Raw genomic sequence first — 18933 nt, 5'->3', positions numbered from 1 at the left:
AGCTGGAAGCTTCACTGTGCCTTGTCCTAGCTGTACAGTCTTGAGGAAGTCATTTTCCTACCAGCTGTGGCCTTGGGTAAGCTACTTAGATTATTGGTGCCTTATTACCACGTCCCGTAAAGAGAGGAGTCATACTGGTACCCACCTAGATATTAAATGAGATAGTTTACACAAAATGCTTACGCCAATGTCTAGCCCAGGGTAAGCGTTCCATACATTTTAGTTATTGCTGTTGTTGTTATTTCTGAGGGAGAAACTGAGTCCCGAGAGCTTAAGGAGTCTACCTTAGGTCACACAGCTGTAAGCAGAGAGGTTGGGACTGTCTCCGTCACATTTCGAGCACGTGCCTTTCCGGACTCCCAGCAGCCTGGTCTGAGACCATGAAGGGAGCAGGCAACAGCAGACTTGAGAAGCACGGAAGAGGTGATGGAATCAGCACCTGCCTATGATGCACCTTGCCTGGACCAGGCATGCATCTCAGGTGAATTTCTGAGTCAAGCAAGACTGGGCCGGGCTGGTCCAAACTGGGCAAGACACGGGAATGAACCACAGCCATGAGGAGCTCAGCATCTCTGGGTCCCGTCTGGCCCTACCCAAAGCTTTCTTTCTGACCTGGGGAGGGCAAGGTCAGGAGAAGCAGTTGAAGGCTGGGGCTGCTCCCTTGAGATAACACCTATTTAGCACTTGTTCCCTTTTCTGTGTAATAGAACCACGTGAAACTGGAGTTTTGATAAGGGCTGCAATCAAGCTGAAGCCTCAGAACCAGCTGAACATTTCCGGGACTCCTGTTCACAGCTTCTTCGAACCCAGACTCCCTCATTAACCAATTTGCAGCTTAAAAACAACGCGTACAGCATAATATGGTCATTTAAAATTTAAGCAGTAACATCTTAGCATTTAAAAATGTAATACGTACCCTGCCTTTAAAATGTCAGCATAAGATGGTCAACTACAATTTCATGGGAGGGACTCTCCTTTTTAGATTATGCTCTCTCTTTCTTTTTTTAGTGTGAAAATGTCCTTTCTTTTCAGAAATAACAGTGATATAAATGGTAGCTTAAGGTAGCCTTTGGTTTTTTTCCTTCTTCCTCAGTTAGTAAAATAAAATTTGACATTATGTGGATCTCACCATTTAAAAGCCATTTTTCCCATGAATCCCAAAGTCTAAGATCATGGATCAAATCAAACCTCTTTGCTTTTCTTTCACTTTCTTTTTTTCTTTCTTTTTATTTTTTTGAGACAGGGTCTCTGGTTTTCTGTCACCCAGGCTGAAGTGCAGTAGCACGATCATGGCTCACCACAACCTCTGCCTCCTGGGCTCAAGTCATCCTCCCACTTCAGCCCCCCAAGTAGCTGGGACCACAGGTGTGCACCACCACACCCAGCTAATTTTTTGTAGAGACAGGGTTTCATCACGTTGCCCAGGCTGGTCTCGAACTTCTGAACTCAAGCAATTCACTTGCCCTGGCCTCCCAAAGTGCTGGAATTACAAGTGTGAGCCACCACACCCAGCCCCTCTTTGCTTTTCTGATGGAGAGATGGAAGCCTAGAAAGGGCAGTGACTGCTCATGGACACACAGTGACAGCTGGACTTCCCACACACATCCTCTGACTTCCAGCTCTACCTCTCATACCTCTCCCAGGTGGCCTCCTTACCTTCCTTGGGGGCCTGTTCTGTCCCAGAAGGCTTCTGTTCTCTCAAGAAATAGGCCATTGACAAGAGGGTCCCTTGTTGGGCACCAGAGAGTCATGCTATGAGCTGTTTTGGGGGCCCTCAGGATTGCTTAGGAAATGGAAGAACTTTGTAAGTGGAACTTGGGCTGGCATTTTAGTAACTAAATCCCCCATGTGGGACCCAGATGAATGTACCCTACTCTACACTCTGCTTGATGGCGAATGACATGATATTTCAGTTCCAGCAAACTGTGATTAATAATGCAATGATAATTAAATTCATGAAATCATTACTGCAATTAATAATAATTGATTATGTGTTTAGAATACCCCACTTATTGCTATCTACAATTAATCTAGCAGTAGTCATTGCCCTGAAGGCAACCAGAATTGAGGGGCTTAGCGTAAGGAACGTATTCAAACAGCTAATACTTATTCTAATGCTTCTATGGATCAGGTGTCATGCTAATTGTTTCATATAGACCAGTTCTCCACTGAGAACCAGATTCTCAATGGTGGATAACTTCTTCTCTCGGGGACATTTGTTTGGCAAGATTTAGAGGCATTTGTTGTCACACCGGGGGGTGGGGTGATATGGGCGCCTAGAGGATAAAGACCACGGATGTTACTGAATATCCTGAAATGCACAGGTCAGGCCCCTAAAACAAACAATTAACCTGCAAAAACGTCAAAGGTGCAGACGTTGAGAAACCCCGACACAGATGGCTGGTTATGTTCTAAAATGAGAGCACCTTCTTCCTAGGGATGCTGTGGGCCTAGAGAGAGGATGTGAGGCGCAGTGCCTGCCACACTGCAACGCAGTCCCATTGTCATTATTGTCATGTCCCATGCCATCGTTACCATGTCTGCGGCTTGGAGAAGGCATGAACTTGTCCAAGGTCACCCAGCCAGTAGTGGGGGAGCTATGGTTGGATTCTCAGAAGTCTGACTCCAGAATCTTGCACCATGATGTGGGAGGGGCCAGCACTGTCTACCAGCCCGCCTGGTGCCCCTGCTCAGGGAAGGACCTCCCTGAGGTAGCCTCAGGGTCTATGCCCGTGCTGTGAGGACATGACTCTCTGCTCTGAGCTCCCCGCAAGAGAGCACGATGGTTAAGCATGGGTTCTGGAGCCCACTCTCCCTCGGCACTTCCCACATGACCTCATCCCTAAAACAGGAGTAGCAGCTGTCCCCACGTCAGACTGCTTTTGCAAGTTTAAAAGCAAAGGCTAGCAGTCAGTGAGAGTCGGCAGTGGTTACAGTCTTACCATATCATCCTTGCTCCGCAGAGCCCAGGCCCTGCTCAGACCCTGTGACTCCATCCCCACTCACTTGGCTTCAAACAGGCCAAGGCTGCTCCTTCACTTCAGCCTCAAACAGGCCAAGGCTGCTCCTACTCAAGTCCTTGGCCTTTGAACTTGCTATTCAGTTTGCCCAGAGTTCCCTATCCCCTTCTATCTTTTCCTTAAGGCTTTTGCTCAAATATCAGCTTTTCAATGAGAGCTACCCTAATGTCCTATTTTAAATGGCACACGCGTACGCGTGTGCACCCACAAACACACACACTCACGCCTCCTGCCCCACTTCCCTGCTCTGTATGTCTCCATAGCATGTATAACCATTGACATATTACGTATTTCATGCATTTACCATGGCCTATCTCCCTCTAGCATAACAGGAGTTTCATGAGCACAGGAATTTTTTGACTCTTTTGCTAACTGCTGCACTCTTAGGGCTTAGAATGGTGGCTAGTATACAGAATGTGCTCAATAAAGGTTTTTTTTTTTCTGAGATGAAGTCTTGCTCTGTCACCCAGGCTGAGGTGCAGTGGCACGATCTCGGCTCACAGCAACCTCTGCCTCCTGGGTTCAAGTGATTCTCCTGCCTCAGCCTCCCAAGTAGCTGGGACTACAGGCTCATGCCACCATGCCTGGCTAATTTTTGTATTTTTAATAGAGATGGGGTTTCACCATGTTGGTCAGGCTAGTCTCGAACTCCTGACCTCATGATCCACCTGGCTCGGCCTCCCAAAGTGTTGGGATTACAGGCATGAGCCACCGTGCCTAGCCCTCCATAAAGAGTTGTTGAATGAGTCAACAAATGATTCCAACCTAAATGACATAGACCCAGCAAATCGTCGTTTGGGGAAGGCAGACAGGGGCAGGAGAGCCCAAAAGACTAAGGAAGAAGCAGAGATTGACACCCAGGTTTGGTGAAAGGAGAAAGGCCAGGGGCTGGTTTGCATTTCACAAGGCCACCCCTACCTCACTCTGCAGGGCGTGGGCTTTCTTGGCCCAGGCCATCTTCAGGTCCTCAGGCAGTGCTGTGAACTCGTGACACTGTGTCCTGTAGTCGTGGTTGCTGGCCAGAGCCTGGGCCTTCCTGGCGTGGACCAGGTGCACCATGTCCATGGGCAGATGGAACTGGGCTTGGCTGCTGGTCGCCCCCCTCCTGTACTGAAGCTCGCTCTGCAGCTGGCCCATGCGCCGGCAGTGCTGGATTCGGGGGTCGTCACTTACACTCTGGGGCCCTATGAGTTTCCCTCGCTCCTTCACAAAGTCATGTCTGTAGAGAAACTGCAAGAAAGGGCCGGCCGGTCAAATTCTATCTGTGCATTTTTATTGCAGACTCTAGAAAAATCACTTGTTCTTACACTAGGAGGTGATGATTATAAGAAAAACCACAGTGGGGTTGGCCTGAGAGCGTGCCTTCCTCCCTGGGGGATGGACAATTAAAACATCGCTCCATTCTTCCTATCTAATTAAAATCAGATCCTCAAAACCAAAGGAAGAGCTTCACTCCCCTTACATGTCCTATGGCCAAAAGGAATTTATCAAAAAGGGTGAAAGAGAAACTTGTGCTTTATCCATTTGCACTTGGCAAAACATTAAACCCAAAAGACAGGATCCATTTATTTGAAGTCCACATTTTTCTATGATTTGTTTGTGGGAAAGAGAAAGTCACCTTCATGTCCCAAAGCTATGGATGTTATCAACAGAGTGGCTGAAACACAGCCATCAAATCCTAACACCAATGCGTGAAACTACAGAGAGCCAAGAGGGAGATGTGTTCCGGCTGTACTGCAATTTCTATCGAGAGTTCTCGTTCTGAATCTGGGTGGAGTTAGAAGACAGGCAGTTCGTGCATTACAAGGGGATCGTAGCCTAGATGTTGCAATTAGAAATAAATCATCATATCCTTCCTGCTAGAGACCTTTGCCTGAATTTAGTTTCTGATTAACAGAGCCTTTCTTTTCCCCCTCAGTCAAAGAATCTCATTCATAACTAATATATTCTGCAGGTGACATCCTGTCTCGCATGGTTATAGATTTGCTTTAATTCAGGAAAATCAGCCGTAGACATTGTTTTACACGAAGTTAACAGAAATTAGGTAAGATGGAAGGTCATATCATTCAACTCACATCACTGGCTATATCTCCAGAGGCCCGGGCAGCCTGGAAGGGGAGCGCTTCTATTGTCAGCTTGTAGCCTTGAGCACGAAGATTATGCCAAGACTCTTTGTATTTTGCCTAAAGTGGGAACACATATAAATCTTTTTAAAAAAATTACATGAATCAACGAGCAAAGGCCACTCCTTTCATTTATAGCATGGTGTTCTAGAATCTATTTCTGTTTTGTGCAGCAAATCTCATTAGTACACACCCTGGGTACACTCACGGACTCACATTTGTGAGAAGGTATATTTAACAAGGGCATCTAAGCTACACATTTTAAAAAGCTTCTGTGAAGGCCAGAAAGGTCAGTGTTGGGTCACTTTACTGATGCAGACATACATGGCTTTGGAGCATGCTTGAACTTAAGCAACAAAACGACTTACGTCACTCAGGTTGGCTGCATTCGTTTTTGCTCGGATGAACTCGGGCAGACCCAGGGTCATTGTATACTGGTGTCTTGCATCCTCTCCAGCTGCTTTATACAGGCGCTGGGCAAATAATAATAATAATAATAATAATAATAATAATAATGCAAGAGATAAGTGCTGTGCATTTCTGCAGTGCTGGAAGTCCCTCAATGGCAGTTGAGGAAACACGATAGCAAAAAACCATTCATTGTGTCATGGATACATCTCCAGTCTTGGGGAAGATGTTTATTTCAATAAAGACAATCTTTCATGAGTCAAGTCGAGTGATGTAAAAGGAATATGTAAGGAATGGCAACGTGCTTTGCTGAATAATAGGCCAATGAAAGAAAAATAAATTTAAGAATACTCCCGAGGTTCTTTATATTGTAGACTTTGTCCTTGAGGACACAACATAAAGGTCATACAAAGACCTGGGAAATTTAGGAGAAGGGAGGTGGAAGGGACGTCTCCAAACCCTTGCCTATACCCTTTACTAAAGCCCCAGGATCCTTTCCGCTGGTGAATCACACCAATGCTCCCCTGGATGGCCTCATCTTGTACAAAAACATCCATTCTTGTGATTAGAAATGGGTCTGTGAGCTGGGCACGGTGTCTGATGCCTATAATCTCAGTACTTTGGGTGGCTGAGGCCGGTGGATCACGAGGTCAGGAGTTCAAGATCAGCCTGGCCAACATGGTGAAACCTCGTCTCTAATAAAAATACAAAACTTAGGGCCGGGCGCAGTGGCTCACGCCTGTAATCCCAGCACTCTGGGAGGCCGAGGTGGACGGATCACCTGAGTTCGGGAGTTTGAGACCAGCCTGACCAAGATGGAGAAACCCCATCTGTACTAAAATACAAAATTAGCCTGGCGTGGTAGCAGGCATCTGTAATCCCAGCTGCTTGGGAGTCTGAGGCAGGAGAATTGCTTGAACCCAAGAGGCAGAGGTTGCAGTGAGCGGAGATCGCGCCACTGCACTCAACCTGGGTGACAGAGCAAGACTCTGTCTCAAACAAACAAACAAACAAAAATTAGCCAGGCATGGTGGCAGGAGCCTGTAATCCCAGCTACTCAGGAGGCAGAGGCAGGAAAATCGCTTGAACCCAGAAGGCAGAGGTTGTAGCAAGCCGAGATACCACCACTGCACTCCATCCTGGGTGAAAGAACGAAACTCCGTCTCAAAAAAAAAAAAAGAAAAAAAAAAGAAAAGAAAAAGAAAAAGAGAAAAAGAAATCGGTCTATGGTTGCCGAGTTCGCTAAGGCCAGAGGCCAGGAGAGAAGGCATTGTTATCCCACAGCACAAAGCTCATAAAGTAGGCAGAAAAGATTAAAAAGGAATTTAAAAGTGATACTACCACTCTAAAAGATCATGAATTCCATCCCTTATCCCAAGCTGCCATTTCTTACTTTTCAGTTGGAATAAGTAGGAACTAATAGTGTAAATAACCAAATCTCAGCTGACTTCTAGAAGTTAGAGTCAGAAGGAGAATCTTAAAAACTAAAGATACAGTCAGAAGGAGAATCCTAAAACCTAAAGGTGGTTCAAAATGTAATTCTCTGCCAAGCTCACCTATTTCGAACCTGTAAGAGAGCCACTATGAATAAGTAGAATCAATGAGGCTGGAATGATCATTTTACGGAATGAGATTCCTTCCTTTGCACCTACCCTCTGCTGGATACATGAAAGTGTAAATTGGGTAAATGGTGAGTGAGAAGAGGAGAAGGTAGAGAATTGAGAAGCCTGACAAACATCTTACAATATAACTGTCCTTGGATAACCACAAATCCTCCCACATCAGATTGACAATGTAAAATTGGTTAACCAATATTTGCCTAGACAGAACAAATGAATTATAGACCAGTACTTCTCAGACCTTCATGTGCCAAAGAATCATCTTATGATCCTGTCAAATGACCATTTGGAGTCAGTAGATCTGAGGTTGTGCCTTGCCAGTATGCTCCCAGGCAATGCTAATGTAGCTGGTCTGGGATTGCACTTGGAAAGCGAGACTACAGACGATCCCAGATTCCCAACTGGGCTTTCATTTCCTCTGGAAAATGTTTAGGCTCCATATAATGACATTCTTTTCTTTCCAAACCTCCACATAAACACCCATGCTCTTTCTCACCCCATACACATTCACATGTGTTTTTAACAATCTAACAGTTTTTTAAAAGACCATTCCAAAGCCATCGGGAGATTTTACCTCATTCGTTATCTGGTTGCTGAACTTCGCATGAAGGAGGTTGGGAGTGTCTGTCACAGCTGTGTACTTGAATGAGTGGGGATGCTGCCGATATTTACTCTGAATTCACACACAAGAAGGGAAGAAGAAGACTCCGTAAGGGATAAAAACCAGAAGCAGAACCAGTTCTTTAAGCATTAGCCATAAAGCCTCATTTTGCAAAGGTTGCAAGTCTATCACTCCAGAATCCAGGTTGTCACCTGCCTTTGTGACCGCAAAACTCACTGGGATGAGGAAGCAGGGGGAGGACAGGATGGACTGAATCAGACCCTTCTAAATGGGAAAGGGAGATTTAGTCCTTTGCCATGAATGTGAACCTGACTATTTAAATTTGTGGTTTGTTCCAGATCTTTGCTGGACAGAGACCCAGTGCTCCTCCGCCTTGATGGCATACCACAAACTGCAGCTTAAAAAAAACAGACATGCCGGGTGTAGTGGCTCATGCCTGTAATCCCAGCACTTTAGGAGGCCAAGGTGGTGGGATCCCCTAAGGTCAGGAGTTCGAGACCGTCCTGGCCAACATGGCGAAACCCTGTCTCTACTAAAAAATACAGAAGTTAGCTGGGCATGGTGGTGCACATCTGTAATTCCAGTTACTTGGGAGGCTGAGGCATGAGAATTACTTGAACCTGGGAGGCGGAGGTTTCAGTGGGCTGAGATCGCACCATTGTACTCCAGCCTGGGTGATAGAGTGAGACTGTCTTTAAATAAACAAACAAACAAACAAATAAATAAACTAAAAAATAAATAAAAATAAATAAAATTTAAAAATAGGTGTGCCTACACCCCACCCTGAGAGACTGGGATTGAGTAAATTAGTCAGTGGCGCCCAGGTCTCCGCATTTCTTAAGGTTTTTTGGTTCTGATGCACCATGAGGTACAGAGACCACTTGCTTTAGAGATTTCACTGGAAAAGCAAAGCATGAGGTTAAATCTAAACTTCCCTAGTAGGCAAAATATAAGCTTATCTGAGTACTCAGGCTGACTGCCGAACACCTTTTACTTCCAGTACCGTCCATTATCCCCTCTTCTCCCTGCATCTACCATGAATAAAAGTCCAGTCACCCTCCCAGGGGTGAGCAAGATTCCCCAGGAAATCAGAAAGCTTAGAATTCTAAGACTTCTGTATTTTTAACAAGAAATTATCACCATTTCAAGCTTGTAGTAACCATTTCATATACAGCTGCCAGAAAAGCACAGTGCTTAGATTAGTGCTAATCCTCACAAAAATTAAAAGAGAGGGGTCTGAGTATACCCATTAGACTAATTAAGAAGTGGAGGCTCAGAGAGGGGTAGGTCACTGGCTTGAGGTCACACAGCAAATCAGTGCTGGCCTGGAATGTCAATCTCTCTCGTGCTTGGAATGACTTCAGGCAACGCCTCGCATATTGTTTGCACTGTACCACAGGGCCACTCTTCAAAGGGACACAGGGAAAGAATATCTCATAGGCCAGTGAATAATCCTTGTATGTTAATAGCAGGAACCAGAGGTCTCAGGACATATCATCTCAAAGCTGTCTTAATTACGAGCTTGCAAGGTCTGAACGGGAGAATCCAGATATATGAAAAAAAGCCAACACACAAACGCTTCTTGGTAAATGCTCACTAGCGGGTTAGGCAGTGTAGGTCACTGCTGCTAAATAGTTCTAACATGCCAACTTGGCTCAGTGTAGCTGGTCCAGAGAAACAAGACTGATTGGCTAGGGCACATGTGGCTTACGCCTGTAATCCCCAAACTTTGGGAGGCCACAATGAGCGGATCACTTGAGGTCAGGAGTTCGAGACCAGCCTGGCTAACATGGTGGAAATGGCCTACCATCTCTACTAAAAATATAAAAATCTAGCCAGGCAGTGAGTGGCACTCACCTGTAATCATGGGTTAAGGTAGAACTACTACCTAAACCCAGGAGGCTGAGGCAGGAGAATCTGCTTGAGACCCAGTGAGATGGAGGTTGCCAGTGAGCTGAGATCATGCCACTGTACTCCAGCCTGGGCTGACAGTTTAAAGAGTCCCCAGATTCACTCCCCTTCAGCCAGTGAGGTGCCCCCTGGGCGTGCTGCCTTCCAATCTCTATCACAACCAGAGGCTGGGCAAGCGAGGGCTCCGCTCAAGTGACAAACGGGCCCCCGAGATAAGCATGGCAGCTCCCTCGTTCCTACAGCTGCTCTCAGTTTCCTGACAGTTTATGTCATTCAGTAAACGCTTACACAGGCGTAAAATCCAAACAGACGACAGACACCTAGATCTGAGTGCCGCTCAGATCGCAGGCACTGCCAAACCAGGAAAGAGATTTTGTGCGGAGTTTTCCTTTCCTAAGCAGGCCCATTACCTGCAAATTTCATAGCATGGAAACCTAGCAAACTGGGGAATAAGTAGAGAACAGGATGTGGATGCCGGTTGGGGAGAACATTCTGGCTCTCCTTGGGAGTGAGGAAGTCTCCAATGCCTCCTGACCCTCCTGGGCCTGTCTGCTTCAGAAATTGGGCATCAGGAGTGAGAAATGCATGTCAGAGGAGTACAAAGACTCCTCAAAGGCACCCAGGGAGGGTCTCCAGGGCCCTGATTTCCCTCTCCTCTCCCTGAAGTGCATCAGTCCTGACAGGTTCTGAGTAGCCTCTCCCAACAGATCTTAGCCCTCCTCAGAAGGTGGGTGGCACAGGAATGCATGAAGCACCAAGAGGAATCCTTCCTGCAACTTGAGGCCAGAGGCAATATCATTGGCAAATCTTAAACATGCACAACCATAAACCTGGAGGGCATCTTTGTCATTCGAACCTCAAGTTCAAATCCCAGCACTCCCTTTCTCACTATAGCTGTGTGATCTTGGGCAAGATATTTAACTTCTCTGCATTTCACTGTAATTTCTCTGTAAAATAAGGATAAACTAATGATATGGGCTGACTGTGAGATAATCCATAAAACAATGCTTAGAGTGCAGCAAAAAATAATAAATGGTGGTTATGATTAGATTTGCGTAACTGTGCTTAAGGGCTGTGCAGGAACTCTCAGACTGGGTTTCAAAATAAGACTTGGGTTTAGGATTTCTCACTTCTAGAGATTTCACTGAGCCAACAGGAGCTTGGAGGTCACTGCCTTGAGGGCCTGAGAGAAGAAGGGCCCCCGAGAAAGAGGCCAGGTCTCCTTACCTCGCTCTGCAATTTGTGAGCTTTCTTGGCACAGCTCAGCCTCAGGTCTTCTGCCAAGGAAGTGTACTGGGGCAGTGGATGTTTGTAGTCCTGGTCGCTGGCCAGGGTCTGAGCCTTCTTGGCATGCACCAGGGCAGCCATGTCCAACGGCAGATGGAACTGCGCCTTTGAGTGTTCAAAGCCTTTCTTGTAATTCACCTAGAGGGGTAGACAGAGCAACAGCGGCTATTTCAAAGCCACTATTTGCAACGGGACCATCAGGGAGGGCAACTGCAATGCAATTGTCCGGAGGTAAGCCCAGGGGAAGTTCTTGGCAGGGGCAGTGCTCCTTTCTTGCAGAGACTGGCCTAATAAGCAGGACTTGTCTCTAGGCCCTGACACTTACTACCCCCAGCTCCTGGAGGTCATTGATCTGGATGAAGACAGCCCACGGTTCCCTCATTTGGGGAACATACAAAAGTTCAAGTAACAGTAAATAATGTCAGTGATTCCCTTGCTCAAATTTTAGATCTTTCTATTTTTCAGAGGCAAGAAGCTGCATCGCTCCCTGCCCACCATATTTTCTCCCATCATGCACTCAAGTTCAGGCATGAGGGATTCTCCTCTCACACTAGCTAAGGAAGAGCTTCTTCAAAGCATTCAGTGATTTTCCTCATCAATGTGGGAGCCGGGAACAGTGGGGAGATGCTTGGAGAGTCAGTCCTCAGGGATAGGCATTCCCAAAAACCCAACACACATTCTGGGAGAGGGAGGCGAAGACCCATTCCAAACCATAGGTTCCACTATAGTCCTTGGAGGAGCTGTGTTTAAAGGTCTGGGAAACTCACTCTGGAAATAATCAGATGCAGAATCACCATCTCTTCCTCATCCTCCTTTTTCCTTCCATTGTCTTTCATTGCTCTGACCACCCCTCCCTGACCTCCTACCCCCACTTCCATTCATTCTGTCCTCACCCCTAGCATAATGCCAAGGACAATTCATATCCAACCTCATATTCTTAGGTCAGCAACTCAGGATGGAAAGGAAAAAAAAAGTTATGAATGGGGAAACTGAAGCAGACTACAAAATGGCAGAGAACATGTGAAGTTGTGGAAAGACCATGAGAGGTAGAGCTGGCTCCACGGCTTGGCTCTGCCCCTATCTAGCTGACCTTGGACAAGAGACTGAATCACTCAGAGTTTCTACTTCCCTATGAGAAAATAAGGAAGAGTAACAAGATGGAGTTCCTAGAGATAGTCTGACAGTTAACTGAGACACTGTGTATAAAAGCACTTAGCCCTCTGTAACATGCTGGATACAGATTTCATCACCAATGTTAGCCAACTCACATATGTGCAAGGAGACAGCGCCTACCACACATTTGCCAGTCTCCAGAGGGTCATAACCCACAATGACAGGGTCATTGCAAACTCAGACGCCTACAGGGGACAGTTCGGTAGCATAAAGGAGTAAAGCAGGAAGTGAAGAGGAGGGTGGCTGCCTGGCCTACTGCACGGATCCCTTCTAAATGGAGCTGTTGGTCAGGAAGCCACTTCAACCAACTGTAGCCTTAAGGAATCCAGGTCCAGCTTCTGGCCAGAGGCCTAACACTTTTATATAAAATTTTCCATTTTTTAAAATTTGCAATTAATCCACTCCGCAGACCAAATGAAACACCCCTGGAGGCCAAACCCAGCCCAGGGTCAAATCCAGACGAGTGGCCAGTGACCACTGGTCAAAATCATAGAATGCCCAGCCCAGAAGGGAACTAAGGGGTCAACCAGTCCGGCACCTCATTTTTACAGAGGAGGAAGCTGTAGCCTGGAGGGACAAGTGATTTAACAATGTCACATAGCAAATTAGTAACAGAACCAATACCCACATCCAGAAGGACAAATGAGGTTAGGTTGCTGTGCAGTGAGCACTGTCAGGTGGGGGACCCACAGCCGCTGATGCCTCTCCCCCCACTTACATCACTCTGCAGTGAGGTCGCATACACTGAATGTGCAAGGCTGATATCATCTTCCAAGCTCCGGGAACCAAGCATCTGTCCTTTCATTTTCTCAAATGCCTCTTTGTATTTGTACTAAAGGGAAAGAGAGCGGGAGAGAGGAACAGCTCAGGGATAAGGGACACAGAATGGAAGAGGTGGGCATTGGGTGAAATGTTTTGTTCTTTTGACAGTGACTGGGTGAGTTAAAAGAAAATGCGCGGGAGTCGTCAAAAGGGCTATTCTTTCATATGCAAGACTCCCAATGACTAAAGGGCTCGGCTGTGAAATGGCAGGACGCATTAGCACGTGGGCGGCCCCGCGCTGGAGGAAGGTGGGTGCATTGTTAGCCATCTCTTCACGTGGACTCTCTTTATGAACACCTTGGTGAAGGGTGCATTTCATCTGCCCAGGGTCTATGTTTACAGTCCAGCATTTGGCTTTGTATCCCAGGCTGGGGAATTTTTTGTTGCAAGATATGTTCTTTCTCATTGGTCATTCCCTGATTGCCCTGACACAGTCAGTTCAGGGAGGACAGGGAATTATCTACAGGCAAAAGAAGGCAGGGGTTAGGGGCAAAAGGAGTGAAAACCGGTTAGTGTTGAACATTGTCACAGGAATGGGGTGAATGCTTACATCACTTATGATTTCACCAGAAGCCTTTGCTGCTTGGAATGGAAGGGCATCCAACCTCAGTTTATAGCCACCGTCTCGAAGTTTGCTCCAGGATTCCTTATAACGCGTCTGTCGGGAAGATGTGCACAGGGAAAGACCTTTAAGCGACCTGGTGGTTTCCTAAACTCTGGCTTACCAAACTGGGAATCTGGTTGGTGGTGGGTCCCCTCCCTCCCTGGCCAGTTGGAATTAGAGATCATGGTGGCTTAGCTAAACCCACATGAGTTGGATCCTGCCTCGTGCCCACCATTGGAGGTGGGCAGGGGATGCGGTTGAGTGGGGACAGGTTGAGGCATAGAGGGGAGGGGAAGCAAAGGCTTTAGAGTCAAACAGACACAGATTTTTCTAAGCAGCAATTTGATTGGAAGAAGGAGGCACAAGATTGCATATGCATAGTGCTTTATGTCAGATAAAGAAAAGTCAGACATCTCTATCAAAGAACAGAAATGGTGGGCAGGGGGGCTGACAGATTGTGGAGAGGAGGAGTTAAGCCCCAGGTCTTCCCTTGGTATAGCCACTGGATATACTCAGCTATATTCTGATGTTCCCACTTTCCAGCTCCTCCAAACCAATGCTCTTTGAACTAGGCAGAGAATTTTCCCAGATCATTCTTTCAAATGAGCGGGACTCTTCTGCAGGACCAGCTATGTGGTGTGCAGGGCCCAATGCAGATGAAAATGTGGAGTCCCTTGTTCAGAAATGTCACATATTTCAAGGTGGTGATGGCAGAACATGAAACTAGCTCAGGGGCTTCTGAGCACAGGGCATTGTGTGCCTGCCCATGACTAGCCCTGCTCTCCTGTCATTAAAACGCGGGCCTCTTGGGTCAGACTCACCTCACTGATATTCATGGCATTCAGCTTGGCCAGCAGGACTTCAGGGAGGTCAGCAGTTGGTGTGTAATGATGCTTTATGTTTTCTCCTTGTTCCCTGTATAATCTCTGTGGATGGAGGGAGGTTTTGCATGAAACCTAGAGCCCATTCCACGCAGCCACAAGCCAGGTGACGCTCCAAGAGACCAAGCTGCAGTAGCTGCCACCTCCTCATAAAGACATGATCTCGGGCACCCTGCCTCCACCCAGATTTTACAGTTAGCATGGTGGCATGCGTGTCATTTCCAAGCTCTGCTTCCTAGCTCAGAACATGACAAGCTGAAGCATTCCCCTCAGTGAATGCCCCACTCACAGTAAACTGCTACGATGGGTGTCAAATGAGAAAACGAGGTTTACTTAACGCCTAGTAATAATTTGGTGATTAACTATCAGCTATGAGAGGGCATCAAGATACAGAAGGTGAGAAAGAAGATGGCTCTTGTACAGGTGAGGTTTTCTCCTCCCTATCTCAATCCTCCTCCGATCCTCCATCTCAAATATTCTTCCCCTAAGACATGACTCCTGGGTGGGTCTGGGACTCCGTTCTCCCAGAGCTCTGACCCAAGCTTCAGATGTCCTGGTAGTTAATAATGACACACGCAGTTGGCATCGGCCACCACAGAAAGTTTCCAAACAGGGCTTTTCCATCCCAAATCTTATCAGATGTGTCCAAGTTTCTACGTATCACAGCAGTGCCCCCTAGAGTTGGCTAGGGTAAGGAAGAAACAGGTATTGTTTTTCTTCATACAGAAGTTCTTGTTTGACCATCTGTGTTTCTCAGAAATCAGTTTGATTCTGATGGGCTGATTATGAAGAAGTTATAAATTCCTAAATCCATAAGCTTGTAAATCATCCCATCCCAGATTCTGACAGGCACTCAGGCTGTTTCAGAATGCCTGTCAAATAAAGCGGAGCCAGAATCATTTGCTCAATTGGGAAACAAGGAAGAGAATTTTGAAACCTATACCCTCAAGGTTTGTAAATTTTCCTCATGGAAAGTTGAATGGTTTAAAGGTATTTAAAAGCCAGATTTGCCCTGCACAAAGATCCATGGGTTTCTCTTAGTAGAATCAGCCAAACAGGGTTAATCTACATCATAAAGTGATTTTTTTCAGGACCTCATCGTTCACTTTAGTCTCCAGCCGACCCTGCAACCCTGCACCCCAGCCAACCTTTCCCACAGAGGGAAAAGGGTCAAATCTTGGTTTCACATCCTAAAGGAGTATGGGGAAATGGCTTGAAAGTTAGTCTAATGTATATAAATCAGACCCAAATCATGTTCAAAGTCTCTGGAAAATTCATAGAGCAACAATTGCTGGCCTTGGGTCCTAAAGAGCTCTAAGCACAGCGTCAGGATTCCAATTACCAAGAATTTCACCCAGTTCTGAAAACAACACTTTCAGAGCAAAGGAGAAGGGAAAACGGCCTCACCACGAATAAATTGGTGAGACATGCAAATGGGAAGGAGGGCGAGCATCTTGGGGCAGTGGGGTGGTGGAGCCCCACTTGGCATTCTAAGTGCAGTAACACTCCCATTTGCATCCTAATGAGGAAGCACCCCCGCTAAGGGAGCCTCTGCAAAGGACAGGGAGCGCCTTCATCCTTAGGACAACAGAAGGAGAAAACCCAAGAACCCCTCCGCTTCAATCGCAGTGTTGAAAGAAGAGCCCACTCTTAGAGTCATAATGTATATACATTATCACTTACATCCACTGCTTGGGTATAACTAATTCTGGCCTGGACCATCTCCGGAGTGTCTTTAATACTGGTAAACTTCAAAGCATCTGGATGCTGACGGTACTTCTTCTGTTGAGCAGAAAAAGATCAAAGCTGTGAATTTTGTGCTGCTCTTTCATGCCATTTGAAAGAGAAAATCATAGGTTGCTTGAGATTAGAGTGAATTTGTGAACATAATTATTATTCTGCTTCCTCCATCTTTATATCCTAGGTGCCTTCAGGTTAATATTTGTTTCAATTTAAGAATAACCTCATGTCAATTAACATTAAAGTATTTCTACCTGGTGCAAAGAAAACATCTCCAAATTAGATTATACTAGTAAAAGACTGTAGGATACACACTTAGAAAAGGATTCTTTTTATAGGCTTCAAATACTTTGTCTCAGTTGTTTACATATCTTAGTTTGGGTCTTCTAAGCAAGAAAGAGCATTCAGAGCTACATTTATCCATTTAAGCTTTCTATTTTCCTTCCACAAAAAAACACCGGCAGACATTATCGCAGTCAAAACCCTCACATTTAGCAGCCCGCGAGTGTATGCCGTCCAGTCACGTTAGAGCCTAGTTCAGTTAACATAGGAAATAATTCTTCAAAATATTACAGTAACAAGAAAAAGGATGCCATTATTGAAAGGAGTCGTCACATAGTTTGAAGGACACTGAAGCAAAAAAACAAACAAAAAAAAATCACAAAAATGCTGGCAAAGACCTAGATACCCAATTTTGAAGTATTCTGAAAATCTGTTTAAATTAATTTCTTTTTTAAAAATCAAAGTACTTTTCTAGGAGACTGAAACCATTATGACTTTAATGAGATCACAGAGTTTATGCTTTCCAAAACAGAATAATTGTCTTAAACACACTCTCCTTTATCTGGTTGGATTTTTGTATATTGGGTTGTCTTAAGACGACACAGATCAATAGACAGCTAAATCGAGCTCACCACCTGTTTCTGTAAATAAAGTTTTATTGGAACATGGCCACGCTTATTCACTTACATGTTGCCTACGGCCATTTTCCAGCTAGTTGTGACAGAGGCCATATGACCTACAAAGCCAAAACTGTTTACTATCTGGTCCTTCACAGAAAAGGCTTTCTGACCTCTGCTTTGGAGCGTAGGTGTGCGTGAGAATTTATGACTCTTTCAACAGTGCCAGGCATTCTCTCTGGAAGTTAAGGAGGTGGCCCAGGCTGGACACAGTGGCTCATGCCTGTAATTCCAGCACTTTGGGAGGCTGAGGAGGGTGAATCACTTGAAATCAGGAGTTCGAGACCAACCTGGGCAACATGGTGAAACCCCGTCTCTACTAAAAATATAAGAATTAGCTGGGTGTGGTGGTGGGTGCCTGTAATCTCAGCTACTCAAGAGGCTGAGGCAGGAGAATCGCCTGAACCCAGGAGGCGGAGGTTGCAGTGAGCCAAGGTCTCCACTGCACTCCAGCTTGGTTAACAGAACAAGACTCGTCTCAAAAAAAAAAAGAAGAAGAAGAAGAAGAACAAGGTGGCCCAATTCGACACTAACTTGTAAATGTGACAGCCTGACATGAGATGGGGGGGAAAGTTGCTGAAAGATATCTTGCTTTACTTATTAAAGTTTGAGGACTAGCATGCGACAAGCCCATCAAAGAGGATAAGCAAATTTGTTGAGAAAGTATGCACAATGAGGCGACTAACAGCTGTGGGATACATGGTCCCCTGAAGATCCCTTGGCTGCCAGATTTGGACACATGAAGGAAATCATCTTGAAGTCTAAATTATGCAAATATCGTCTTTAGTCTTCATTTTCTTTTGTGAGTGAGCCCAATATTGAGAGTTTGGGATCATGAATCTTCAAACCTAAATGTTTATTCCTACAAGTTCTTCACATTCATCCTCCCAGAGGGCCTCTCCTGAACTAGAATGAACAAATTAGAGCAGTGCTATTCCCATGGAGTTCCCAGGGTCTTCTGAGCCTTGAGTGTTGACCAAGGTCTCTAAAAATCAGGCCAATCAGTATAAAGCCACTTTTTGAAGTCAACTCTACAGTGTGCCAGGTAGTGAGAATGACGTTCCATGGGAAAATACTAATGCTGGACGGGTGTGTTTGAAAAACCAACAAGGGTGTCTTTCTATTTTAACTATAGGTTCAGAAAGAAAGCCTTCTCCTCAAAAAAAAAAAAAAAAAAAAAATTCCAGGAGGCTCATTGCCAAAGCTAACATCCTGTGGGACTATGGCCATTATGGTCCCCTTCCCTCCCAGAAAAGTCTAGAAAGACCAGGTTACTCTGAAGACAACTAGGCAAATGCTCACTTGTCTTCTGATCAAGTCTCCCCACAAGCAAACATAAAGAGCATGGGTGTGAATGGTCTGATGGTGTCCAGCCTCCTGGGAGCTTCGTCCTGTGCCGCTCCAACAGGGACAATTCTGCTCCCTGGGGGGCATTCAGCAATATCTTGATCCATTTTTGGTTGCCACAGAGGGCACTACTGGCATCCTTGTAGGACGTCCTGCTAAACATCTTGCAGGGCACAGGATAACCCCACAACAAAGAAAAATCAAAATGTCAATAGCGCCGAGGTTGAAAAACTCAGAAAGAGCTGCTCAATGACACCATCATGAAATATGAAGAAACAACTTTTTGCAAGCAGTGATGCTGTAGGTTCCAGTCAAGGTGGCTATAAGTAGGCAGAACTGAGTAAACTGAAGTGAGACCCTCCCTCAAGAAAGAACCATGTCACATGGTGACCACCATGTGAATATTCAAAAACTGTT

At 45.8% G+C, this 18933-nt stretch overlaps 1 protein-coding gene across 1 annotated transcript in view; it reads right to left on the bottom strand.

The window, feature by feature from the left end:
- The window catches only part of NRAP (nebulin related anchoring protein), a 75189-nt gene that overhangs the window by 11865 nt on the left and 44391 nt on the right, over window positions 1-18933 (bottom strand). Inside the window, exons 26-35 of the mRNA XM_031651917.1 lie at window positions 16154-16252; window positions 14411-14515; window positions 13536-13643; window positions 12882-12995; window positions 10874-11128; window positions 10114-10252; window positions 7745-7851; window positions 5512-5616; window positions 5096-5203; window positions 3939-4250 (exon numbers count right to left, since the gene is read on the bottom strand). Of these exons, the coding sequence (XP_031507777.1) occupies window positions 3939-4250; window positions 5096-5203; window positions 5512-5616; window positions 7745-7851; window positions 10114-10252; window positions 10874-11128; window positions 12882-12995; window positions 13536-13643; window positions 14411-14515; window positions 16154-16252 (1452 nt within the window). The remainder of the gene's footprint in view (window positions 1-3938; window positions 4251-5095; window positions 5204-5511; window positions 5617-7744; window positions 7852-10113; window positions 10253-10873; window positions 11129-12881; window positions 12996-13535; window positions 13644-14410; window positions 14516-16153; window positions 16253-18933) is intronic.

This window comes from Papio anubis, chromosome 11, assembly GCF_008728515.1.
Source record: "Papio anubis isolate 15944 chromosome 11, Panubis1.0, whole genome shotgun sequence".
NCBI classification, from domain to species: Eukaryota; Metazoa; Chordata; class Mammalia; order Primates; family Cercopithecidae; genus Papio; species Papio anubis.
This window is presented reverse-complemented; position numbering and strand designations above follow the sequence as displayed.